Source organism: Ailuropoda melanoleuca, chromosome 18, assembly GCF_002007445.2.
Source record: "Ailuropoda melanoleuca isolate Jingjing chromosome 18, ASM200744v2, whole genome shotgun sequence".
Lineage (NCBI taxonomy): Eukaryota > Metazoa > Chordata > Mammalia > Carnivora > Ursidae > Ailuropoda > Ailuropoda melanoleuca.
The window spans coordinates 34,034,335-34,061,719 of NC_048235.1; the positions used below are offsets into that span (position 1 = coordinate 34,034,335).

Sequence of the window (27,385 nt, forward strand, 5' to 3'; positions counted from 1 at the left end):
ACTTAAAATTTTGATTTTAGGGTATATGCTGTCCTTTTGTCTCGTAAATGTTTTTGTTAAGATGCTATGAAAACTAATTGCCCTTCTCTTAGGAGACCTTGGTGGGCTAGCTGGGGAGATTAACCCAAATATTGGATATTGAAAGGCAACCCAGCTCAACGGAAGAATTACTTATAGATAATCTATCCACAGAGAACCAAGAGCTAAATGTGTATTTATATTCTCCCAATTAATTTGACCTATAGAAGGAAATCATACTTTGTATTTAGCTTTACATAGCCTACTTGTAACACAGGGAAAAAGTAATTTAACAGTACTGTATTACTTAGGGAGTTATTATCCCAGAGGGTAAAATGAATAACCTGGAAGGTGAAGGCCTTTTCCTGTATACATTCCCATTATGATCTAGGGGCCAGGTTCAGAACCTTTAAAGAAAAATTAATCCATACCTAATAGACTGGCTATGTTCGAAATAAGGTTTTTTTCCCCCCATTCTTTGTATTGCCTGCTTGATGTGTCTTTGTACTTTGTCAGACATCTGAAGTGGCAACCCATAACTAAAAGAAAATACAGCTAATTAAACAGGGTGACTAGAACCTATGGAGAAGTAGATTGGAGAGAGTATTGGCTTGCTTGCTTGCTTGTTTGTTTTCCGTTGAAATCAGAGGATGTCACCTGACTGCTGATACCACCTACTTCTAAAACAAAGATGGACAGAGAGGTCTGACTAACTCCATAATGCAATGAAATTAGACTACCCGAGGCATTCATTTTAGGAAATGCCTTATTTCCTACTGGCGCCTTTATAAAATTAGATTAATTCAATTGTTTCTTACTTTGTTTTCAGTACTCAGTATTGACCTTGACATGAATTGAAATTATTTTGAGCCCTCTGTTTGCTTAGCTTGAACCATGTCTTACTTCTTGCATCCTAAAGCAGTTTTCTTGCATAGCACCAAGGTGGATTGTTCATATTTTCATTTTTCTATTTTTTTGTGTTTATTTTTTTGTCAAAAAATCATGATGATTTTCATTGACAGTTCTGGGTCTGTATTTCCTCTGAAATAAGACTTTTAAGTTTTAATTTTAATTAAAGACTATTCCATTATGCTGAAAATGGCCAGGCTGACTTCCATATCAGCTCTAATAATCACATGTCCCCTAAGCTGTTTGCAAAGACTGCTCTCCCTACTGGTGGGTCATTCCTTTCTGAAGAAGTCAATTATCTTATCTTACTTGAAACTTACAGAATTCCCTACCTAGGCTAAGAGCACTCAGGCAGCTAATCTGTAGGTTGGAGAATTGGAACAATGAATCCATATTGAGATCTGCAAAGGAAAAAAATCTTAATGATTAAAGCAAAAGCTTTTAAGCAGAGGAAATATAGTAATTTATTTCATCACTGATTGTATATAGATTTTGTTTTTATGTTAATCAGTTAGAAGTTTGAAAGTCTACAGGAAGAAAAGATTTTCTGGAAAATTGATAGCAAACCCTCAAAAGGTTAGAGCTGTGATTTCACAAAGTTGTGTAGAAGGCTCTTAACCTTTTTACTTATGGGATTTTAAATCTCAGTACATTCATGGATTATAGACCTGATTTTCCAATAGAATTAATTTTTTTTTTTTGCAGTAAATGTCTTTAGTATATCATCTTCAGTGGTTAACATCCTTCTCTGTCACTTGTTGAAATAACCTATTAGAAATACCTAATTTCTCCCCAAATCGCTTTCATTTCTTTGCATTTAAAAATATTCTTTTGTTTTGTTTGCCGCGCTTGTTTTGGTCTTAATCCAGAGATCATTTTGTGTATTTCGAAGGAGAGGATTTTGCTAGGGAACTTGGGGAGGGATCTCCTTGTGTGTGGTACTTCATTCTACAGGGACATTTACTTAGTTTTACGCTATAAAGCAGTGGTTCTCAATATGAAGTGAGAAAACCTTATATAAACCATTTTTTAACTATGTTTAATATTGCAGAAAATCTAACAGAATCACACATTTGCACAAAATGAGGCTGATATGTTTCTTTATATTTGGCTATGATTTGAACAACTTGATGTGATAAGACTAGTTTTATTATTGGGATCAGAAGCTCTGATTGGCAGTTATATATTTCTTCGGTTAATGAAAACAGGAGAAATTGTTACCTTTAACAGGGGTTTTGATTCTGTTTTTTTCATTTGGGGTTGTCTTTTGGATTTGGGGGGCTTTTTGCTTTTTAGGGTTTTTTTTTTTTTTGGTTGATAAAATATTAAAAAACATAGGTCCCTGAGGAAGGGAAAGGGGATCCTTGGTGACAAAAAAGTTGCAAACCACTGCTGTATAGCCTGTTTGACTTTATTTTTACTGGAAAGGGAAATGATAATGTAATCACCAATTTGAGAAAGTACAATCCTTTGCTTTTTTGCATTCTTTTATGGAAAGAAAAAAATGCCAGTCCAACTATTGGCTATCTTCATTCTTGCTAATTTTATTATAAAGGGATTCAGTTAACTGTGGCACTGGATTAAAATACAAAGATGACCATTGCTTGCTTTCTTAGCTCTCAAGGAGAAAAGAAAGTAAGTTGCTACATATTTCTTTGAAACTCTGCTCTCAAATCTACTCAGTCTAAAGATTTTATGCATCTGTTATGTCATCTGTTAAGAGTTTTAGCTGTCTGCTAAACTGATACCTCAATTGCCCACCTTTTAGAGGGGTAAAGACTACAGTGATGTTTTTCATACTACTTAAAAGCTTTGAGCGTCTGGCCGCTGCAGCCCTGAAAAGGGACTGAAGTAGCTGAATGTGTTCGTTGGCTTTCTATTTTAATCCATCACTATACACCTGAGTCCCTTTATTTTCCCCCACTTTGAATCAAAGTTAATGTACTTAAAAGATAACTTTCTCTTTTCTCTTTCTTTTTCTCTTTCCTCTTTTCTCAGTTATTAAGACTGTTTATTTGTTTCAAGGTGGAAGATTGCTCTGCTGTGAATCGTGCCCAGCTTCCTTCCACCCGGAATGCCTGAGCATAGAAATGCCAGAAGGCTGCTGGAATTGTAATGACTGTAAAGCTGGCAAGAAACTACATTACAAGCAGATTGTTTGGGTCAAATTGGGAAATTACAGGCAAGTTTTTCCAAGGACAAAGAGGAAGTATTCAATCATTGTTCAGACACAGGTGTTCATAATCTGTACGCAAACTGGCAAGGAGATAGGTGGAAGAGCACAGAGCTACTTCCTTAAAAAAAGAAAGAGAAGAGAAACCTATTTTAAATGGTTTTTAGAGGATTGGGAAGGTTAGTTGTTGTTGGATTTTTTTGTTTTTTTGATTGGTTGGTTGGCTTGTTTTTATGTTCTGAAAGTTATTTTATACTAGTGAACTATGTACTACTAGATTTTGGAATAAAAGGTCTTATGTAGGTAGTAGGGAAGATGTTTTCTTTCTGTCCTAATATATTCATATTGATTTCTAATAAAATCAAGACTTTATATCCTGGCCAAAATTGCTCTCTTTGCCCATTTTAGTTCCTGCTAGAAGCTTTAAACTGAGTGTAAGGAGAGAATTCTTTAGAATTTAAAGAGAGAAATTATTTCATTAAGAGCTTTTAGTTCTTAAGAGAATGAAGTGTAAGAAGTATGTGTGATTGGCATCATTTTCAAAAAACTTTCTCCTTTAAGAGGGCTGTCCTTACCGAGCCTCCACTGAGAAGGAATAGCGATATATTTTAAAAACTCTACTTTTACGTTTTGAGGCATATATTTATCATTTTACTAAGAAAATAGATACTATTCAAGAGAGCACAGTAAGAGTCTGCCATTCAGTTAGAATACTAAGTAAAATATATTTCTATAGAATTTCAAACATACTGTAATTTTTTAGCAATGGCTATGTCATTTTCTCTGTGTTTTAAATATGCTTCTTGATTACCTATTTAACTTTAAAAATTTTGTTTTTAGCTGAGATAAGGGGCCTTGAGGTTGAGAAGCGATCCCCTCAAGACACACTACTTTTTTTTAACATGACAGAAAACCTGAAAGTTCCCCCCCCAAAATTGGCAGTTATAAATACGTAAACAATTTTATACTTCTGGCAAAAGATACAAAGTTTTAAAAGGCAAATGTTAAGACAAGGTAAAGTATTTGCACTTCTACTTTAATAAGAAAAGACAAATACCTTACCTAGAACAGGGACAAAGAAGAGAAAGAGCCAGTTTGCCAAAGAATAGCAAACAGAAAATAAACATGTAAAAAGTGCTGAGCCTCAGGGTGCCTGGGTAGCTCTGTCGGTTAAGCGGCTGCTTTGAACCCAGGTCATGATCTTGGGATCCTGGGGTCCTGGGGTCCTGGGATCGAGTCCCACGAGTCCCACGTTGGGCTCCTTGCTCTGCGGGGAGCCTCCTTCTCCCTCTCCCTGCTGCTCCCCTTGCTGTGCTCTCTTGCTCTCTGACGAATGGATAAAATCTTCAAAATAAATGAATGAATGAATGAATGAATGAATGTAGATGTTGGTATGTTTCTCATACCCAGAAAGGTATACATCTAATGTATGGTATGAGGCATAAGATTAAAGGGAAGGCACTTTCAGTTTTTCTATTACGCATTTCTGCATTGTTTTAATTTTTATTTATTTATTTTTTTTTTAAGATTTTATTTATTTATTTGACAGAGAGAGAGAGACAGCCAGCGAGAGAGGGAACACAGGCAGAGGGAGTGGGAGAGGAAGGATCAGGCTCTCAGCAGAGGAGCCTGATGTGGGGCTCGATCCCAGAACACCGGGATCACGCCCTGAGCCGAAGAAGGACACTTAACGACTGAGCTACCCAGGCGCCCCTGTTTTAATTTTTAAAAGAAACACACACACTGCTTTTTATAATTAAAAATTTATCTTTCCAGGGTGCGAAGGGGTGCGAGTTTGACAATTGATAAGACATTCGTGGATAGGGGCGCCTGGGTGGCACAGCGGTTGAGCGCCTGCCTTCGGCTCAGGGCGTGATCCCGGCGTTGTGGGATCGAGCCCCACATCAGGCTCCTCTGCTATGAGCCTGCTTCTTCCTCTCCCACTCCCCCTGCTTGTGTTCCCTCTCTCGCTGGCTGTCTCTATCTCTGTCAAATAAATAAATAAATAAAATCTTTAAAAAAAAAAAAAAGACATTCGTGGATAAGAAATATCTAAAACAGTGTAAGAAGCCTTCAGATCTTCACATAAATTTCAGAATATCTACTTTTTTAAATTTCTTTTTTGGGTATTGTTTTGGTTTTTTTGAGATGTAACTGACATAACATTATATTAGTTTCAGGTTGATTCAGTATTTGTATATGTTGTGAAATGATCACCACAACAAGTCTAGTTAAGCAGCACACATAGTTACAGAATTTTTTTTTTCTTGTGATAAGAACCTTTTGTTGTTGTTGTTGTACAATTCCATTTATATGAAATGACCAAATTAGGCAAATTATTAGGGATAGAGAGCAGATCAGTGGTTGCCAGGGGCCGAGGGTAGGTGGGAGTAGGGAGTGATTGCTTATGGTTGCACAGCATTGTAAATGTACTAAAAACTATAGTATATACAACTTAAAATGCTTAAAATGGTGAATTTTACCTCAATAAAAAGTAAAAATAAAACAAAACAAAAAAAACCAGGTGGTTCTAATAGCTTTGAGATGCCTTTGAAATGATGCCTCCATGGCAACAGTCTCTGAAGAGACATGGTAAGAACTTTGAAGGTCTACTTACTTAGCAACTTGCACATATACAGTTCAGTATTACGAACCGTGGTCACCATGCCATACATTACGTATTTCCTTTATAAAAAGTTAGGAATATGAAAAATCTTTGACTTAATTTTCATACTTAAATTTTAATCACATTACATTGTTAAAAAGCCCAAAGCAGTGCTCTCATTGGGGTTCACAGCTCAGTGAGACTTCATATACAGGTCAGGTTCTTTTCATATGTTTTGCAAAGACTCCCATGCATGAACTAATTCTTAATGTATTTTTTTCCAGTCAGGCCCAGCTGGGTCACATGTAGCTATTACTTTTCAATAACTGGTTACCCCAATGTGAAGCCTCTTGGGGGAAACAAGGAGAACCCGGAACAACCCCTGGCAGAAAGTGTGCCCCTTCCTAACTGACCCAGTGAATGTAGTTATTGTGTACACACTTAATACCTTAAAATGAGTTAGAAATAACCATTCCCCGGGAATCCTGGGTGGCTCAGTCAGCTAAGCGTCTGCCTTCAGCTCAGGTCATGGTCCTGGGATCCTGGGATCGAGTCCTGCATCGGGCTCCCTGCTCAGCGGGGAACCTGCTTCTCCTTCTCCCTCTGCTTGTGCTCTCTCTGACAAATAAATAAAATCTTAGAAAAGAAAAAAAAGAAATAACTATTTCCTAAAATACTGATTACACAAATCAATTTGAGCACAGACTCTTGCCTACTTTTTTTTTCTTTTCTCTCTCCTTTTTTTTTTTTTTTTCCTAAGAGAGAGGGAGTGAGCGCGTGAGCTGGGGGTGGGGGCAGCAGGGCCAGAGCGCAGAACCTGACACAGGACTCAGTCTTGAGACCCTGAGATCACGACCTGAGCCCAAATCAAGAGTCGAATGCTTAATTGACTGAGCCAACCAACGGAGCCCCTTTTGCCTACATTTTAAATTAATTCTTAGATGGACTGTAGGAACCTTTTAGATGAAACATGTTCAAGTTCTGTACTATAAATCTGGGAGTGTAATCATGTCTTGTTTATCTTCTAAATAATATAATTATTCATTAAGTAAATGGCTTTATCAGGCATCTATAAAATAAAAGACTGAAAAAATTTAGGTTTTGTATATTTACTGTTCATACTGATTATTTTATATACTACCAAAACTTAACCCTTCGATGCCTGACATGCCCAATTGTTGGAAACTGTCAAATGTACCTCACAGAAGATTTCATTTCGTGATTACTGTGCTAGTCAGTCATTGCATGAAACTATTACATTTTCATCCTGCCCCAAATTCCGCATTTATTATGATGTAAGATGAATTAAATTCTGAAATACATACTTACATAAACCTAGTACATATGACCAAAAAGTATTTACCCTGGTTGATTAGAGAGAAGAAGATGCTTGTTTGAATGGAAGTGGTCATTCTTTACTATAGCATGTATTTATTCTCAAATAATTCCCTTGACTACTAGAAATAAACTTTCATACCCTGAAAGACAGTCTTGGAATTAAGAATGTCAAATTTGGAGGAACACATGACTTTTTTATTTTTTTTTAATTTTTTTTTTTTAAAGATTTTATTTATTTATTCGACAGAGAGATAGAGACAGCCAGCGAGAGAGAGAACACAAGCAGGGGGAGTGGGAGAGGAAGAAGCAGGCTCATAGCAGAAGAGCCTGATGTGGGGCTCGATCCCACAATGCCGGGATCACGCCCTGAGCCGAAGGCAGACGCTCAACCGCTGTGCCACCCAGGCGCCCCATCACATGACTTTTTTAGCATAGAAGTTGGGTTTGGAAAAGTATTGGTAAATTCTAATTCTTAAATTGGGTAGCAAGTTCATTGTTATTCTGTTTTTATGCTTCATAACTTCTATGTTCATGATATATATTTCTTTTTATCAAGTATTAATTTTTAAAGAAAAAACTAGATTGGGTGTTTAGGGTATAGTTTGTTTAGTCTGTGTTCACTATTTCATTAATTCACTAATCAATATGTTTTTAAATGACGGGTGGTTTGGCAGGATTAAACATGAACAAGGTGTTTTGTGTCCTTAGAATCTGAATGAAAATTGCAGTGTACAAAACTTTCCCCCAGCCAGCCAGCCATGTAAAAGAATGGTGTGATTTGTTCATTCATTGAATTGCTTTTGTTTTCAGATGGTGGCCAGCAGAGATCTGCAATCCCAGGTCTGTGCCACTGAACATCCAGGGCCTTAAGCATGACTTGGGGGACTTCCCTGTGTTCTTCTTTGGTTCTCATGACTACTATTGGGTACACCAGGGCAGAGTGTTCCCTTATGTTGAAGGAGACAAAAGCTTTGCTGAGGGACAGACTAGTATTAACAAGACCTTCAAAAAAGGTAAGTTGGTTGCTGTTTACACAAAACTAAGACTCCACGGTTGATTTCTCAGCATGTCCTGACTTGCATATGACATGTTTGTGGTAATCGAGAACTTTCACCAGGTGTTATGATCCAGGGCCCGTAAGTATCCAGTCACATTAGAGCCACATCTTATCCAGTCGGTTAGAAAAATACATGTCAGTGTAGTAGACTTTGCCATCTGTGTGAAAGGAGTTTCTTCAGCGATCTTTCTACAAACATAGAGATTATTTTGGAAATACTCTTAATCAAGTGAAGCTCCCTTGCCGCAGAAGAGTAGTAAAAGCTTCTCACCAAGAGTCTTACAACTGGTTTTGCAACAAGTTTCCAGGAAGTTTGGCTTTCTGGGTAAGAGTCAAATGAATTCAAATTTGGTACAATGTAAAAAGCTGAGGTTTTTTGGTTGGTTGGTTAGTAGATGTTGTGTTTTGGGGCGGGGGGTTGGTTTTTGCTTTACTTGGAAGCGGATTATTGAAGTAGGACCTTCTCTCTGGGGCAGCAGCTTGCACAGAGTGCAGCTTTAGCCATAAGTGAGTTATGTCCTATTTCAGTGTTACACTGTCTTGGTGGAAAACGGTCATTTCCAGAACAATTTTAAAAAGAATGCCTCAGGCCAGATTCAGGGCATTGGGAAGGCAATGTAAAACTGTTTTCCTAACAGTTTTTGTTTGTTTTTTTGGTATTTATATACTTTGTTTGGTCTTATTGGCAGCACTGGAAGAAGCTGCAAAACGTTTCCAGGAATTGAAAGCACAAAGAGAAAGCAGAGAAGCGCTAGAGATTGAAAAAAACTCAAGAAAACCTCCTCCTTACAAACACATCAAAGTGAGTCTCCGCCCATGAAAACATTAGTATTTGACAGGCAAGAGGAAACGCCTCACTCTCTTAGTCATTAGAAGGCACTTTCTGACTTATGAAAACTTCTGCCAGTTATCACCCAGCCTTCAGCAGAACAGACCGGGAGCGTTTGTTGGAAGCATAAGCTGGGAGCCCTGGCTGTTGCGCCGCGAGGAGGTCATCGATGAGCCCTCTCGTAACGAGGAGCAACGCAGTGTGGAATCCTGTTCTTGCCCTAGCAGGTTATCCTGCAACCAAACGAGAATATAGGTGTTTAGCTCCTCTTCTTCCAGAAAGCCCGCAGTTGTCTTCAGTTAGGAAGTTTCCGTCAACTAGTAGAAGAAATACACAGGCTAGATAAGGGAGAATTTACATCAGACTTTGGTATTTCTGTCCCCTCGGGAGAGGCCATTCTGTTCTCAGCTTCGTCGCGGGGAAATTTCTGAGAGTCACGCCACAAGGCAGCAGCCGAGCCCAAAATCGCACAGATGTGTCTGATGTTCTCTGTGGCTTCGTTTTCTAGGCTAACAAAGTGATAGGGAAGGTGCAGATCCATGTTGCGGACCTGTCCGAGATTCCGCGCTGCAACTGCAAGCCCGCCGACGAGAACCCGTGCGGCCTGGAGTCCGAGTGCCTGAACCGCATGCTGCAGTACGAGTGCCACCCGCAGGTGTGCCCGGCCGGCGAGCGCTGCCAGAACCAGTGCTTCACCAAGAGGCTCTACCCTGACGCCGAGGTCATCAAAACAGAGCGGAGAGGCTGGGGCCTCAGGACCAAAAGGAGCATTAAGAAGGTAGCGTGGGCCGGGGGGACAGAGCAGGGCCTGTGCCTCTTAGAAGATGCTTCATCTTCTCTTAGGCATGAATTACATCGGGATTTCGGGCAAAATTTTGGAACTTCCCAAGGTGAAAGTTGGGCACTTCTCAAGCAAAGCAGAAGCGGTAGGAAGAGGCAGTAATAAAATACACATAAACTTGGGGTGTCCTGTGATTAGGCATAAAAAGGAGGAGAGACATTGGTCATTTTCTCTTTGAAATATTTTTTACTTGTTCAGCAAAAGAGCTGTAAAAGGCTTCGCAGAGCCAAAAGAGTGCAAAGGTCAGAACATACGGGGATGGCAACTAGCAACCCCGGACTTGCGCCCACATCACTGTTCCCTGGCCATGAGGCCAGGACCAAGTCAGTAACTCCCTGAGCCTCAGTTTCCTCCGCTCTCCAGTAGGGCATGGTAATCCCTGCCCTACATATTTGAAAGGGTTGCTGCCAGTCTCAGTTTAGATTATAGATGCAGAAGCAACTGGCAGAAGTTGGTATCTCTGACACTTATAAATTGTCTTCATTCTTATACTTCGAGGCAGTTTTTCAAAGCAGTCTCTTTGTAGAAAAATTTTTAAATGCAAATAAAGAAAAATGAAAATCGCCAGCAATTCCTACTGTTCTAACAGTGGCTGTCAAACTTCAGAGATCCTGGGACTCTCCTGGGATTGTTACAAAAAACAATGTCTTACTGAAATATCTGGGACAGGCCTGAACAGTGCGTATTTTAAAACCAAGCCCCCAGCCCACCCCCACTCCCACCCCCCCACTCTCCACTTGCCTAGTGCCCACAGAGAGAATGCAGAGAGGCTTCCACTGAGAGAAGGTAGGTCTGGTGGGCATTTAAAGTTACTCTTGGGGGCGCCTGGGTGGCACAGCGGTTAAGCGTCTGCCTTCGGCTCAGGGCGTGATCCCGGCGTTATGGGATCGAGCCCCACATCAGGCTCCTCCGCTATGAGCCTGCTTCTTCCTCTCCCACTCTCCCTGCTTGTGTTCCCTCTCTCACTGGCTGTCTCTATCTCTGCCGAATAAATAAATAAAATCTTTAAATAAATAAAGTTACTCTTGACATTTTTGTGCCTGTAAAAAAAAAAAAATCACCTCTGTAATTAAAAAGTACCATGTAATATAGGAAAGAGAATCAAACAATACAAAAAAAAATAATAGAGAGTGAAATTCCTTTATCCCTTCCATCCAGGGTCTCCTCACCAGAGATGACCATTGTTAAGAGGCTGTCATGTAGGCTTTTATAACTTTTTCTACAGTTATAAATGTAAAAGCATATACAAATACATATTCCAATATTCTATACTTATAGGGTTTTTTAAAACATAAATATGATACATATTATTTTATCCCACTTCATATATCATAACTAGACCTTCATGACAATACATACAGATTTCTCCTCATTCTTTGTAACTGTCCCCTTGTATTCCATATCATAACTTATTTCACCTGTTTTCTAATAAATTTATATATTCTGTAAGGAACATTCTTGATCATCTATCTTCATGCACCAAGTTTTTTTAAAGATTTTATTTATTTGAGAGAGAGAGCAAGCACGAGCAGGGGGAGGGGCAGAGGAAGAGGAAGAAGCAGACTCACCACTGAGCGGGGAGCCCGATCCCAGGCCCCTGAGATCATGACCTGAGCCGAAGGCAGATGCTTAACCAACTGAGCCACGCTGGCGCCCCCTCAGGCACCCATTTGTACCGGTTAGATTGCTTGAGGTGAAATTCACTCATTAAACATGCGTTTGTGACGCTGCTTCCATGTGCCAGGTACTACTCTGGGCATTTGGAAAAACAGTAGTGAACAAGACACCTTTGCGGGTATATATATATAATGTTGAGTACCACTAAAATGGTGCAAAGAAAAATAATGTGGTCAAAGGGAATGGCTGGTGACAGGGATTGTTATTTTAAGCTGCTTGGTTAATGAGGGCTGAGGAGGTGCCATCTGATGTGAACATGAGAGAGAAAGCTGTGCAGGCACATAAGGGAGAAGAGAATTTCAGACAACAGGAGAGCCAGCGCACCTGGAGGAGGGGGAGGAGAGGGGCGGTTGGTAGGTAGGAGATGGGGGAGAGGGTGGCCTAGGGCTAGATCTTATGGGGCCTTAGAGGCCACAGGAGGGAGGCTTATGGAAGATTTTAGTGAGAAATGACTTGATCTGACCTGATGTGCTCATTCTCGCTGATACTGCAAACTTGGGAACTTAAAATGTGACGCACGTTTTATTTTTCTCACAGTTTCTAGAGCTCAGGAGTCAGGCAGTGCTTGGCTGGGTCCTCTACTTAGGGTCTCACAGGGTTTCAGTCAAGACGTTGCCCAGGGCTGGATTCTCATTCTTGTGCGTCAGCTGGAGAAGAATCCACTTTCCTGCTTGCTACTATTGGCAGAGTTCTGCTCTTCACAGCTGTAGGTCTGAGAGCTTCAGGTGTTTTTTGTCTCAGGTGTTTGTTTTGCTGCTGTTAACTTCTGAGGCTGCCTATGATTCCTTGCCAAATAGGGTTCCCTGACATGGTTGTTTGCTCCCTCACAGCCAACAAGTGGGAGAGTCACTCCCCTCCAACAAGATGGAACTAAAGTCTTGATGTAACAAACTCATATAATCACATACGTCCTGTCACCTTCGCCATAGTCTCTCCGTTAGAAGCACGTCACAGGTCGTGTTCACTCAAGGACAGAGGATCACACCACGGCATGAGCCCCAGGAGACAGGCATCTTGGGGGCCACTTTAAGTACCTGTGTGCCACCCTTGGGGTTCAGAAGAATAACTCTGGCTGTAGTCTCGGGAATTTATGGTCATGGGGAAGGAGTAGCAAAAAGGAGATCATTATCATCCAGGAGAGAAATGATGGTGATGTGTGGACTTCTAGGGTTGTAGGTGAACAGGAGAGAAGTGGAAGGATTGCTGACGTTTTGAAGGCAGAGCCAACAGGATTCGCTGATGCATTAGATATATGGATTGGGTTTCTTGGCCAAAAGCCATCAGCGTTTAAAATGTCATTGTAGGTGGGGTGCCTGGGTGGCTCTGTTGGTTAAGTGTCTGACTCTTGAGCTCAGCTCAGGTTTTGATCCCAGGGTCTTGAGTTCAAATCCTGTGCCCAGCATGGCGCCTACTTGGAAAAAAAAAAAAAAGAACAAAAGTCATAGAATACAAAAACATTTTTTAAGTTTATTATTTTTTTTAATAATCTCTATGCCCAACATGGGGCTTGAACTCATGACGCCAAGATCAAAAGGAGCACACTATTCCAACTGAGCCAGCTAGGTGCCTCTAGAATGCAAAATTTTTAATGTTACTTTAATGCCATGCGTATCACATATACACATTTTTGCCTATGACTTCCAGGAGTTTCAGGGGTTATCCTGAAATTTATCCAGTTTAATATCATATTAACATCTTTTAACAGTAATTGCATTTATTTTAACATGCATTCTAATTTATTAAATTGATATAATCAAGAAAAAAGAAAATACAGCCAGGATTATTGTGCCTATTAGCTCTTGAGGAATTGCTAGTGTAAGACAGTTGGTCTTTTACAAAATAGTGGAAGTATATGTTCCTGAAAAGCAAAATCATAAAGACTGAGTAGCAAGATGGAAAAGATTTTTGGTATATTGAGGGGACAGAAGCCAAATATGAAATTGATTGTACACAGCCAGTCCTCTTCTTTAAAGGCACACATAACAGATTCCTGAAAATGTCTGCCAGAGTCAAAAAAGAGACTTCCTGTTACAAAGTGATTTCTTTCTCAAAAATTAAAAAAATATATATATTAAATCCAGAATTACACCCTACATTTTTGCCATAGTCTTTAAGGACAGATTTCTAGCATTTTTAAAGTTCTTTATTTGGTTATTTTTGTTCACAATTGAATTCACAGTTAATGGGTGTCTTTTGGGTTTGTTTGTCTTTTTTTTAAGATTTTTTTTTTTTTTTAAGTAATCTCTCCACCCAGCGTGGGGCTTGAACTCACAACCTCAAGATCAAAAGTCCCATGCTCAGGTGCCCCACAGTTAATGGTTTTAAATCCAGTAAGCAACTCTTTAGGGTTTTTTTAGTTTTTTGTTTTTTTTAAGATTTTCTTTATTTATTTGAGAGAGAGACAGAGTGTGCACAAAGGGGGAAGGGCAGGGGGAGAGGCAGACTCCCTGCCTGAGGCTTGATCCCAGGACCCTGAGAGCATGACCTGAACCAAAGGCAGACGCTTAATCAGCTGAGCCACCCAGGCGTCCCAGTAAGCAACCCTTTGAAGCTAAGGTTTGTCCCTTTGGGACATCTGAAATATTTCTTTTACAAAATAGCTAGGAATATTAATTTACAGTGGTATCAAATTTATAAGACTTGCACTCTTCCTGTTTGATATCAGCACTTTAACTTTCCTGTATTCACTCATTTTCATAGAACAGTAAATATAAACCATAATACTTGATAACTCAAGCTTTTATAACCACAGAGCCATTTCTTTAAATGAAATCTTACCTTGAATCCTAATACGTGGAAAAGATGAGGTATAGCCGATTTGGTGCAGTTCTGCAATCAATGGGTTTGTGTGGGTTTCAGTTAAAGAAAACCTGCCATTAAATAAGTACAGTAACACGGGGTGGCGAGGAAATCTACCTGTGAGGGCGGCGGTCCCACATGATGGTGCACGTTGTTCATCGGCGGTGTCACAGTCCCAGCTGGATGGAGGCTAAGCCCGGTAAGGTGACAATGTGTGGCACACAAATGTGCAAACCCGCCTCTGTCCTTCGTGAGAAATGACTGGAAGGAAAAAGTAGAGAAAATAAGCTGTTCTGTTATAGTGTTGCAGTTATCAGTGAAATATGTTTCTTTTTTTTTTCTTTTTTTGTATTTGTGCACTTCTTATTCTTTTTCTTTTTTTTTTTTTTAAAGATTTTATTTATTTATTAGAGAGAGAGAGAGAGAGACAGCCAGCGAGAGAGGAAACACAAGCAGGGGGAGTGGGAGAGGAAGAAGCAGGCTCATAACGGAGGAGCCTGATGTGGGGCTCGATCCCATAACGCCGGGATCACGCCCTGAGCTGAAGTCAGACGCTTAACCGCTGTGCCACCCAGGTGCCCCAGTGCACTTATTTTTCTAACCTAATTCTTTGTCATGGCTTAACAGTCAGTGAAAATGGGAGGTAGAAAAAGCCAGAGGTCAACTTTTGGGGCAACCACTCCACAGTGGAAACAAGTATGTAGCTCCTTGAGGCTGACTCAGAGCCTCACTGACCCCACTAACAGCAGACCGCCAAGGGAAGGGATATGCGTGGGACTTTAGGTTGGTTCCTTCCAATTTGGCCCGTTAACTATTTTCTCTTATTACAGAAGTGACTATCTTTTGTTTTTATCAATAGAGAAAGATTAAATATTTGTAAGCACATTGGTTTATGTTCTTAAGGATTTGCCAAAATCAGGAAATACGGTACTTTATTTACTATCAGTTCTATGATTCTAAGAATGGCTAGTGAAAATTTGTGGGGGGAGGAGATCGGGAATGGGAGGAAGAAAAAATCTGGGGAAACAATAAGCAAATACATTTTTATTTGTTTCTATGACATTTCTTTTTCTGTGAGACTGAAAAGTTCTGTAGGTAATGCTCTTGCCCTGGATTGAACCAGCCGTGCTTTTGAGGTGAAAGGGTTAATGACTATGCATTTATAAACACAAGGTGTTGAATGTATAGTATTTACCTTATTTTAAAAGAAGCTTTTAAAATGGGGCACCTGGTGGCATGATGAGTTAAGTGTCTGACTCTTGGTTTGGCTCAGGTCCTGATCCCAGGGGTCCTGGGATTGAGCCCCGCATTGGGCTCCCTGCTCAGCGGGGAGTCTGCTTATCCTTCACCCCCTGGGCCTCCCCCTGCTTGTGCTCTATCTCTCTCAAATAAGTAACATCTTTAAAAAATAATAAAAGAAGCTAATCATGCACGCCTGTGAGAACAGCAAAATAAAGACTAGTTGGCAGTACCAGATGCTGGAGAAACTGGGTCTCTCATACAGTGGGAAAGCGTGGTGGGGATGTGAAGTGGTGTGTACACTCTGGAAAATAGTTTCTTAAAAAATTAAACACAAACTCACCATTTGACCCAACCAGTTGCACTCCTGGCCCTTTATCCCAGAGAAATGAAAACCTGTGTCTGCACAAAATCTTTTACCGGAATGTTCACAGCAGCTTTATTTGTAATAGCCAAAATATGAAAATAATTCGAACATTCCTCAGGAGAGTGAACCGTTAAACAAACCGCAGTACATCCATAGTGTGAAAGAGTACTCAGCAGGGGAAAACAGACTGAACTATTGACACACACAACAAATGGGACAGATCTCAAGAGAATTAAAACCGCGGTTTGTTTTTTTTTCCCCAACCTCAAAAGATTACATACTGTATGATTTCATTTATAGAGCATCCTCCAGATGACAAAACGATGGCGATGGAGAACAGATTAGGGGTGGGATGGGGTGGAGGAGGGAAGGAGGTCAGTGTGACTATAAAGGACTGTACAAGGGGTCTGTGTGGTGATGGAACGGTTCTGTATCTCGATTGCAGTGTTGGTTACACAATCCTATCCCTGACCAAATTCCATAGAACTAACACACACACACACACACACACACACACACGAAGGGTATGTCAAGTTGGTGCGATCTGATTACGACCTGTAGATTGTACAAATGTCAGCTTTCTAGTTTTAATAGAGTCCTATAGCTCTGTGCGATGTTGCCGTCGGGGAATACTAGGTGTTGGGTACACGGATCCTCTCTGTGCTATTTTTGCAGCTCCCTGGGAATATCTAGAATTACTCCAAAATAAAAAGTTGTTTTAAAAAAAGAATTCATTTGTTTCAGATTCAGATTTTTAACAGGCATTAACCCCAGCTCTGCACACTTAGTAAAAGTCTGTTGTAATACAGACTGAAAGACTTGAGTTAGCCTTATCCCCAGCTCCCGTAATTATATCATTTGGACATATTATCATATCAGCAAGAAGAGACGGGTTATCACCTTTTGAGACACTGCTGCAAGAAAAAATAGGCCACCTGCATGCCAGGGAATGAAAACTACTCTGTGTTTCTATCATTACATTTCCAGGGTTCTTTCTGGTTAATGCTCTTGGATTGCACATGTGATGTTAAAGAATGCTCTCAAAGAGGGTACATTGGTCTTACATTTCCATATTGCATGCTTCTCCGCAGGGCGAATTTGTAAATGAGTATGTTGGCGAGTTAATTGATGAAGAAGAATGCAAATTGCGAATCAAGCGAGCACACGAGAACAGTGTAACTAATTTTTATATGTTAACTGTTACCAAGGTAAAATTGCTTTTTTTTTTTGTAAGAAAAAAGGATTTTTGGTCTTTGTTTCATGGTCTTAGGTTGAACTCCGTTTCCTCTAATTTGATTTTTTTTTTCAGGAGAATGAGAACGCTTTGCAGTAGCCAGTATGCTAGCCACCATAACTTGCTAATTATTACAGGCTACACAAAGGCTGATTATTGAAGCCTTGCACATGGCATGTGACGGGACACAAGACTAGGACCAGGGTGGACATACAGTGCTTTTCATCCCGGCTCTTCTTAGTCACTGAAGGACCTGGCCCTCAGTTTCTCTATCATTGACAGAGACAATCAGCTCTGTCATGCTAAGTTCTAAAGCCCCATTAAAGTTCTGACTTAGCAAAAATTCTAACCCTGAATTGTTCTGTGTACTGAAACTTCGTGTCTGAGTTAGGACAAATGGATGTCGTCATAAGCAAAATGACAGTAAAGCTGCTAGATTAATCCATGTGCTCGTAAATCCCATTTGCCGCACGATCTGGACATCGGTTATCTTGTGTCGTTTCTTCAGCAGTCCTCTGATTTGCAGAGCACAAGAAACCGAGGTCCAGCCCTGACAGGCCATTTGTTAGACTAATCTTGTCACAGTCGAGTGAAGGGCCAAGACTAGTACCCATGTTTCCCATGTTCCAGGCTCTCCCTGAAACTGAGAGTTAAAATATCATTAAAAGTAAGAACTAGAAATTACAAGAAGTTTATTTTAACTGGTATGTCATTGTTTGACAGTTTTACAACTTTCATGAACATAAATTTCATAAACATAAAATGCCATTTATTTCCGATGGCTGAGTGGCCCTTTAAATCCACTCCTCACTGTCGGGGGCCCTCCAGCCATCTTGACGACACTCAGGAGGCTCTAGGCTCTGTCCTCCGGAGCTTATCCAGATGATCAGAGTTTGAATTCAGGGGCCAGAATGTTGAGCCTTTTACTGTGCTCTGAACGTCAGCGTAAGTAATAGAGAAGAGAGTATGTCCCATGCGATAGCCCTTCCGTCGATCAGACGTCCAAACCTTCATTCAGAGGAAAGTCTTCATGTTTCCTCCATCCCTTTTTATGGCCCACGTTCTTGTCCATGTCCCCCTGTACTGGTGTCCTCTGCTTGTTCAGAGCAGGAAAGGAGGGCTGACCGCAAGCCCTGTGCTCCCCACCCCAGGCGGCTGGCTGAACTGTGCGCTCTGGCACCCCTGTGGCCAGTTCATCGTCTAAGTAGCATTTTTCTATGGTCTGTGTCTAGAAACAAAGTTAAAAAAAAAAAAATAGAAATTAAATTCCACTTTATCTTAATTGCTTTGACTTGAAGCTCATCAAATAAAGTAGAGAACTTGGTCCCCGGCCCAGAGAGCATGCGTTGTGGGAGTTGTCAGCCGCCAGACTTCCCCTGGTGGCAAAACGCTGCTGCTCTTGACCGAGTTGGATGTTTCTGAGATTGGCTTGCGCTTGTTTTTATGTCAAAGGCTTTTATTTCTTTTCTTTCTGAAGGACCGTATAATTGATGCTGGCCCCAAAGGAAATTATTCTCGCTTTATGAACCACAGTTGTAATCCAAACTGTGAAACACAAAAGTGGACAGTGAATGGAGATGTTCGAGTTGGACTTTTTGCTCTTTGTGATATTCCAGCAGGTAAAAAGCTACTTGCTTCCCATGCCCCCCTCTCTGGGCAGGACATGCTTCAAGGTTTGATGCTCAAGTATTTATTCAAGTAAGATAGGATTATATTTGGAATTGTTATCTGCCACTAAGAAGTGAAAATCCATGTCCTGCAAAAGGGAGTTTAGCAGAGCCTTTCTGTCCTAGAGGCTGTTAGAGAATCCTGTGTCCACGACCCTCCCGAATGACTTCTCCCAATCATTGCTGTCTGCACAATATAACCAGATGTTTAAGCTTTTGTTTTCTTCTTTAAAGTATTAACATACTGTGTTAACAGCAGCTGGTTTCTTGGTTTGTGTGGGGGGGGTTTCTGTTTGTTTGTTTTGTAGTTGAAAGATCAGTCTGTTTCAAATTAGACACGAAAAGCCTCCGAAGGCCGTCATTGCTTCCATATTCCTCAGCCATTCAGCATCTTACCAGCAACACTTAGTTTCTTCTCTGCCGGGTTTGAGGGAAATGGGTGAGAAGGGAAGATCTGTAGCTAAAAGAGATAAATAAACTGCATTTCCGGGACTCGTTGTGGGCGGTTCAGGACCAGCCAGCAGCAAGCGTGGACCTCTCAGTCCAAATCCCTGGGTCTTCGGTGTGAATAGTGAATCTGCATTGTGAACTCTTTTCCGAGCATCCTCTAAAGCATTAATCACCAGAGATAGTGTAGTCGCTGCTATCCCGTGGTCGTACTGTTCATTCAGAAATTCGTGCAAATTAGCTTTAGAAAAGCAAGCTAAACCAGAACCCGCTTCTCTTGAGCACAGATTTCAGATTCTTAGTCTCTGTTACATAGTATTTGACCACTTCAATGAGAAGGATATGACAACTTTTATAGGCTGTCTTCGCTGCAGTCCCTGGTGGATGGGGATGTTTTCCTCTGTTGTTTCCCGCGCCCCCCCCATCACTTCAGTGTGGAGCACGGGTGAGGGAAAAGCCTTCCAGTCAGAATGATGTCTCTCCTTTCGTCATGCGAGCGTGTGTGTGACAGCATGTCTCTTCCCCGTGACTTGAGTATGAGTAATGATTTCTCTCATTTTAGGGATGGAGTTAACATTTAATTATAACCTGGATTGTCTGGGCAATGGCAGAACGGAGTGCCACTGCGGGGCAGAAAACTGTAGCGGCTTTCTGGGAGTGCGGCCGAAGGTCAGTTGCGCAGGGAGTTGGGAGTGAGGCTGTTGAAGTCTGTGACTATCTCAGGAAAGGGCTGGCGAATGGGTCCCGAGTTTAGATCAGAGCCATCACGTTAACTGGAGTGTAGACTCTGACTGTCCAGTGAAGCAAATCTTAGTAAGATCTGTCAGGTTCTCAAGAGGTGTTTGTATTTCTGATTGAATCTGAAGTTACCAACATCCTTTTCAAAACCTTTTTTAAAATTCACACTATACCAAAAACCACTGAATGAGCCACTTTAAAATGGTGAGTTTTTTGGTATGTGAATTCTATGTCAGGGTCCTTGCAATTTAAAAAACAAAGCACCATATTCAAAAGTCGGTGAAAGCGAAGCCTTATTTTTATTACAGTACTGTTATGGGGTAAGTCCTGCTGGTTTTTAAGTAATTGAACAACAGAGTTTAAGAGAACTTACTTAAATGAGCCTCTGGTTGTGGGAGCTCCCTTTCCATGTAGAGCCTCACTCGCTGTGTTCATCCTTCTCCCTGCCAGTCGACATGTGCGTCCACAGCCGAAGAAAAGGCCAAAAATGCTAAGTTAAAGCAGAAGAGGCGAAAAATCAAAGCAGAACCAAAGCAGATGCATGAAGACTACTGTTTTCAATGTGGAGATGGTGGGGAGCTGGTCATGTGTGACAAAAAAGACTGTCCCAAAGCATACCACCTCTTATGCCTTAACCTGACTCAGCCGCCATATGGTAAGCGAGCCTCTTGGGACCCTTTCTCTGACTCGCGTCTTTGCCAGCGAAAGGTCACCTAGAATGCACCTCCGTCTCCTTAGCGGAGCCATGGAATGGATAACGTTGAACAGAAAGTATGCTAGTGAAAACTGTCTGCGAATGTGGGGTAGGCGCGGGCCAGCGAGGATTGGGTTCTCGGCCCTGATTACCGGGGGCGGGCAGTTGGCTCCTCTGGCGTTGAGTTTGGGGCGGCAGCGCGCAGCCAGAGTCGGTAGTACATTCCGACGGAAGTTTGGCCGAAAGTTGGAGTTGGAGTCCACCGAATTCGGTGTCCAGTCAGAGCAGATGGTGGGAACTTGGGTTTTGCGTGGGTAAGCAAGACAGGCACTAACGGGGCTCTTTTCCCTGTCCCCGCCCCTCCGCAGGAAAGTGGGAATGCCCGTGGCACCAGTGCGAGGAGTGCAGCAGCGCTGCCGTCTCCTTCTGCGAGTTCTGCCCACACTCATTTTGTAAAGATCACGAGGTGGGTGCCCTGGTTCCCTCTGCTCTGGAAGGCCGGCTCTGCTGCTCGGAGCATGACCCCGAATCGCCGGTGTCGGCAGAATACTGGAGCAAGATCAAATGCAAATTGGAATCACAAGATCATGGAGAAGAACTGAGAGAATAAATGGGTGGTGATTTCTTTCTTTCTTTCTTTCTTTTTTTTTCTTTTTATGGAGATGAAAGAGAGGAAAAGAAACAAGTGAGTCGATGGCACGTCGGTGGGAGAAGGCTGCTGCCCCCCCCCCCNGGATGTCTTCGCTTTTAAAATAAGAACAAAGAGAAAAAGAAATTTTGCTAATGAGATAATTTTAAAGTCTAGGATGTGTTCCTTGGGTGTGAAAAGCAAAAGTAACCCTCATTCCTTTATTTATTTTCATTTTTGAAATCTTCGGAGAAGTGTAGTTCGGATAGTCTCTTCAGTGTACGTGTGCGTGTGTGTTTGAAGTAGCCGTTGGAGCAGGCCTTCTAGAAAGGGCTCTGATCATCTTTACATACCTCTTTGCTGAGCAGTAGGTAGGCTCACTTCTCTTTCCCTTCCAGATGTCTTTCATAGTCTTGGAGAAGGGCGCTGTGGGAGTATTGAATCTGGCCTCTTGAAAACAGAATGCCTCAGTGGATTTTACCTCTGTGGTCTTGACCTAGGTGGGCTTTATGATGTGTGATACCTTTACCTAGAAAGGTATATAGTGTGCTTTTTGGTTTTGGAGAAAAACAGAAATGGGTGCAGTCACTGAGTTTGAAATGTTTTCCATTGACAGTGGACATTTTTGATGACACGTGTTTATGTGGATGTGAATGCAGAGTTAGAATGGTCGTCCCTGTTGCTGTGACACATGGACAGAAGCAGCTAAAGGGAGACGAAAGGCCCAGACCCAGAGCTGGATCACTCAGGCATCATCCTCTGCGCGGTGTAATGGAACCCCTAGTCTGACCAGCAGGGCATTATGGGCTTTTCGTTTCCTGTCTCTGCTTCCCTCTCCTAACCAAACATTCCCTGTCCGCTGGCTGCCCGCCCAGCCGTGTTTCCTGGTGAAAACGACACAAGCGAATCACAGTTGTATCTGAGTAGGTCTTTTTGGTTTAGTTCCTCATGTGGGGGGTGGAAGGGGTAGGGGTATCCCCCGGTTCTATGTAAACAATTTCTGTTTAGTATTATCTACTAACTAAAATCGCCCCCACCGAGGAAGGGGAAGTGCTTCTACAGGGTACATGAGAGCCACACAAACACACTTCATCTTAGGAAGCACTTAGGGAAGCTCCCAAGAAGGCAGTGTTAGCAAAAATGGTTGGTTGTGACGCTTGGATCTCATAGATGCCAAGTGTACCAAGATGTCTGCCCACAAAATTCACTTGCATTTAATGCTTCGGAATATTTATATTCCAGTATTCCTTGTATGAAGTGATTAGTAATGTCAGACATTGTTGTCACACTGTACTAAGTAGAAGTCTAGGGGTAGCTTGAATGAACGTTAGCTTTCTCTGTGAATTTTGACTGCTTACAGTTGCTGGTACCTGGTGGCATTTATTTTCCCTCAAGAAGTACCTAGGAACCTTATGATGGTAGGGAGGGTAGATGCTTGGCCACATTCCTTCCGTTGTGTTATATGTGTTCCTTTTTTCTTACCAATTTAGAGTTCTTCTCTAGAAAAAAAGAAGAAAAAAAGCTGTTTTGTGCCTCTCTGTCTCTCTCTTTCTCTCTCTCTCTTAATGTAAATGTGCAATCGTACTGGATTTTCTCTTGTAAAAAAATAATGTAAAACAAAACAAACAACAACAAAAAAATCACACTACAATTCCTTTACTTAAGCTCCTAAACTGCCATTTGCCTGATTCCAGTAATTAATTCTGAGGTAACTTATTGGGCCTCCAGGAATTCTCTTGATTAGATATGGTCCCAGGAGAAAGAGCAAAATGGAAAATGCTATGTATGTTACCAGATCGAGTCGCTACCGGTAACACGCAGCACAGCACCCAAAACACTAAACTTTGCTCTTGAGCAATTATATAGTTTGATATCCTTTTAAAAAATAATTTAAGAAAATCTAGGTTTTATCATACTAACAACTTTATTTTATATATATATGTATGTGTGTGTGTATATATATATATGAGATAAATGTTTGCTTTTTTTAAACTTACTAACATGAAGGATTTCCTTTAACATTCAAAATATAACCCTTGTTGAAACCGTATCCCACATGAACTCTCTCCTTGCTTCCTTTTGGACTTAGCGCTCTTTAATACCTGACGACTTTTCTATGGTAAGCCAAGGTGCACTCTGTACACTTACAAGTACCTGCGGGTCCAGTATTTTTATGCAGCTTCATCATGTCACGTTTTGTTTGTGTTATAACAACTCTGCTGAGATTTTTTAATCTTTTTGGGGGGGGCGGGGGGTGGGGTACCTAATAAGATCGTTCTGCCATTTCAGAAATCAGGGTAGAAAACAAAACTAGCTAACTGTAGCTCTGGAGTCTTCGTCCAGGAGTGCTCTTTAATGGTCCAGAAAGTGGTTTTAGTCCTGCCAGCTCCGAGGAGCTCTCCTCACACCTGCGTGGGGTCACCACCGACCTGTTTAATGTGTCTGCAGGCGGCAGGCTGTGCAAGCAGTAGGGGGAGAGAAAGCTGCGCTTTCTGCGTGCACATTTGCCTGCGCCTCGCCAATGAAATGGTCCAAAGGACGTGTTGCTCTCTCATAGTCTGTAGATGGTATTTGTTAACTTTTAAATCTGTATGTGGTCAGAGCATAAATGGTTGGGTTTTATTGTCCAAAAATGAAATAACTTAAAGCATCATGAGATAATGGTGTTTTGTTTTTTTTACCCTCATGTTAATTCTTTGAAAGAAGAAGTGAATGTAAAATTTTTGATAATCAGCGTAAAGCTTCCGAAATCAGATGGGTAACACCTAGAGAGGAAATCCTGGGCGGCTTTCCAGGCATGCGCGGTGCAGGCAGGGCTGGAGGGGGCCGGCGCGGAATCAGGGGGCCTGCGAGCGCCGGCTGCGGGGCGCTGGGGGCGCTGGCTGCCGGCGGGGTGGCCAGCCCTTCATTCCTGGAAGGCCAGCGCAGCTGGAGGAAGTGAGTCACTTCCTTAATACCTAATCAGGGCTAGACTCAGGAGGGAGGTGGGTTTTATTTTCATCTTTATTTTAACAAGTTCCTACTCTACCTTAATTCTCAAAAATGATCTGGCCTAAGCTATAGAATAGGCCGACTTTTAGAATCCCTGAAACTCGGAGCTATCTGTGTGTTCAAGTCAGGAACAAATGTAAAAACTATAATAATAATAATAATAGTAATAATAGTAGTAGGTGGGTGGCGGCTCCCAGCTCCCTTCTGCCATTTCCACATAAGACTTGGAAGCGTGCTTGTAAATAATGCTTTGAAATTCTGAGATAATCATGTAAAGGACTCTCAGAGAGGGCAGGCTGTTGGACACGTGTCTTTCCTGGCTCTTGAAGTAGTTTCTTCTCGGCCTCGTTGCACGGTTTGTGTTCCAGGCGGGGTCCGACCCAGAGCTGCAGTCCGGACGGCAGAGAGCAGCCCGACCGAGGGTCGTCTCCGGACCCCCAGGATCCGTGGCTGGCCCTTCGTGTCATTGTTAAGTACAAGGCTCTTCCTTTAGCATTCACCTTTAAGTCAGGGGGCTGCCACGTGCCGTGTCCCAACCGGAAGAGGAAGCAGGTGGCCGCGGAGCTTCCTGCGCCAGCCGCTCACGCGGGCTGCACTTCTGGGCGCGGTCCGGTGACGCGGGGAAGTTGCGGTAGGGCCGGGTGGCGCACGTTTCAACTTCCTGAGTTGTCCCAGGGGCTGCAGACACAGAGTGATCACTCGGAACGATTTCCGTTCGCCTAGAGCCACTTACAGTTGGTCCCCGGTTGTCTGTAAACCAAGGGTAGAACTCGCCTCCGTGTCCAGCTGAGCTGGGGAACAGATCTAATTAGACGGCTTTGCCACGTATTCACGAATATTGAAAAGTTGGAAATGTGTATATACCGAAATCTACCGACTTTTCCCGGGGGCGGGGTACAGGGAGAAAAGGGGGTTCGAACAGGGTGAGGGAGGGGGAAGGATAATGTTTACCACAGGTACGAAGTAGTCACTTTAACATTGAGACCTCTGCCTCATTGAATTCAGGTTTTTTAAGTACTTGAAACTCTTCAGATTCCCCTTATTTTACAGTTATTTTTAAATTTATGAAATAGAAATCCTTGTTTTATATACTGTTTTGAAAACAAATAGCCTAGTCTCTTGTCCTCTTAGACTTGGATTAAAGGCGAAGTTCTGCGAATGGGAGCGCGTGTCCGCAGCAGATAGCTCAGATTTCGTGTACACAGTCGAGGAAGAGACTCTTGCATGAAATACCAGCAGCATTTTTATGAGTATTTCCCACGTGTGTTCTTTATTTTGTCATTTTGTCAAGCCTTTCCCCATGCACCTTTTCTTTCCTTTTAATATATATGCCTGTGTAGGGAAAAACAAGAATTTGCACTTACTTTACACTCCTGAAACACAGGGTGTAATCTGTGTGTTTCAAAGACCATTTCCGTTCTTTTCTCCGTCAGTCCATTGCTTAAGTGACAAGTTCAGGTGCTTGTGGCACAGATGTGTGAAGTGGGGGGAGGAGGAGAGCGGCCTGCCCTTCAGTAGCCTGTGAAAATCAGTTACGCGTAAGAAAAAGGGAAAAGATGAACAGTTGCCAAAGTCATTTATTCAGTCCTTAGTTTTCTTATGTGACCTTTGCATCTGCGAATGGCGAGCAAGCCCCCTCAGGTGCCGGTCCTTCCCCTCCCGGCCTGCCACAGCCCTCCGCCGGGTGCTCGAGGCGCGGTGTCCACCAGATCGCCCAGGGGAGGTATATATGAGGTATTCTTGTCAGGTTAGGAGTGGACTGGATACAATTTACTTTTTTACTCTGTTGTCATTAATGCTCTTTATCTCCTTTGTGCTGTCACATACCCTCTGTTAAAAAGAAAATCACATTGCTTCCGATGACCAAGATGCTAAATGATGATTACAACTGGCTAATAAGATCCTTTTTCTATACAAGGGTGTGTGCATAATTGGAATTGATATGAGAAATTCATTTGTAACCACTTGTGATATTGCACAACAAACACACATACCTACAGATTCTGTTTTCTTTTTCTTGTGATCTTTATGATAATGACCTTTGTAGATTGGTTTTTTCTGTACTTTGTTTATCTGTAATAAACTTTGTAGATCCTGTGAAATGTTATTTTGCCTAAATCACTTGAGACTTGAGTCTTTAATAACAAAGCATCAATATTCACTAAAGTCAATCTCTTTTTGAGTTTCTGTGACTTGGCTAGAAGCTCTTGACACTAAGGGATTAGTGTTCATTTTCCCTGGAGGGTGTTCCACTAGGGCATTACTGTATAATGACTTGATGTTGCCACATAGACTTCAAGATACATGATATTTTGGGGATTTTGTTGATTGGCCTATGTTTTACTGCATAGTGTGAAACGTGTAAAGCTTGGTTAACCTGTATATATATAGCTTATTGTTGACTAGTTACAGTGGATTTAGGATTGCCTGTAATTTGAAGCTTCTTACTACTGTGTGTGCTGGTAGGAACATAAATTTTTGTACATTATATTTACTGAGATGTTGCCTTTTTTTATTTTACAAATACTTTGGAATTCAAATGTGTTTTTTGCTTCCGTAAGGATTAATTTGGAAAGGTTCTTAATGACATTCCACTGACTTCAGATTTTTGCTTGAGATTGACTTCAATAAATTGTCCTGAATGTTCCAAATTAAATCGTGGACTTGTTCATTGCCTGTAGTTTCTTGCCTCAACTACTGGACAGGAGGTCATAATGGGAGGGAGGGCACCGGCTGCCGGGCTGGGTGACCCGAGACGTGCACCCCCGGCCGCGGAGGCCTGCGGCACAGCGAGGTCCTTCAAAATGCTGCTGTGCCGCCGGTTCACTTGGAGCCGGAAACGTGGGGTTTGGTCGCGTTTTCACAGAGGGAAAAGGTCCTTGGAGAATGTCGCTTCTTGCTTGGCGTGGTAGGAGACCGGGCGAAGGGCGGGAAGGGGAGGTGTGCCTCCCTTCCATCCGGGCGGTTTACCAGACCCGACGGTGGCCCGCAGCGTGGCACTGGGGGCACTGCGTGCGCTTCCTTCCCCTTGCAGCCTGGGGCTCCGAGAGCAGCGCGAAGCCGCCCCTCCCTCTTCCCCGCGGCCGGGATCGCCGACCTGCCCGCCCGGGAACGGGTGCAGTTCCCCGGGCCCG

General features: G+C 42.2%; 2 protein-coding genes across 15 annotated transcripts in view; both read left to right on the plus strand.

Annotated features, from left to right (window-relative positions):
- Positions 1 to 21,367, plus strand: part of NSD3 (nuclear receptor binding SET domain protein 3) — a 112,661-nt gene extending 91,294 nt beyond the window's left edge. For 4 of the 5 annotated variants that reach the window (XM_034647704.1, XM_034647708.1, XM_034647707.1 and 1 more), the window contains 9 exons: positions 2,953 to 3,109; positions 7,854 to 8,056; positions 8,790 to 8,902; positions 9,438 to 9,707; positions 16,944 to 17,060; positions 18,564 to 18,705; positions 19,763 to 19,869; positions 20,389 to 20,593; positions 21,001 to 21,367. In XM_034647704.1, the coding sequence (XP_034503595.1) occupies positions 2,953 to 3,109; positions 7,854 to 8,056; positions 8,790 to 8,902; positions 9,438 to 9,707; positions 16,944 to 17,060; positions 18,564 to 18,705; positions 19,763 to 19,869; positions 20,389 to 20,593; positions 21,001 to 21,242 (1,556 nt within the window). In that variant the 3' untranslated portion in view covers positions 21,243 to 21,367. The remainder of the gene's footprint in view (positions 1 to 2,952; positions 3,110 to 7,853; positions 8,057 to 8,789; positions 8,903 to 9,437; positions 9,708 to 16,943; positions 17,061 to 18,563; positions 18,706 to 19,762; positions 19,870 to 20,388; positions 20,594 to 21,000) is intronic. The other variant, XM_034647706.1, reaches the window with a different exon arrangement.
- Positions 21,368 to 21,372: 5 nt separating this feature from the next.
- PLPP5 (phospholipid phosphatase 5) overlaps positions 21,373 to 27,385 on the plus strand; it is an 11,693-nt gene continuing 5,680 nt past the window's right edge. For 6 of the 10 annotated variants that reach the window (XM_034647710.1, XM_019797492.2, XM_034647712.1 and 3 more), the window contains exon 1: positions 26,951 to 27,159. In XM_034647710.1, coding sequence (XP_034503601.1) covers positions 26,966 to 27,159 — 194 coding nt within the window. In that variant the 5' untranslated portion in view covers positions 26,951 to 26,965. Of the gene's footprint in view, positions 24,198 to 26,950; positions 27,160 to 27,385 lie in introns of those variants that run through there. The other 4 variants (XM_034647711.1, XM_034647713.1, XM_034647715.1 and 1 more) reach the window with 1 other exon arrangement.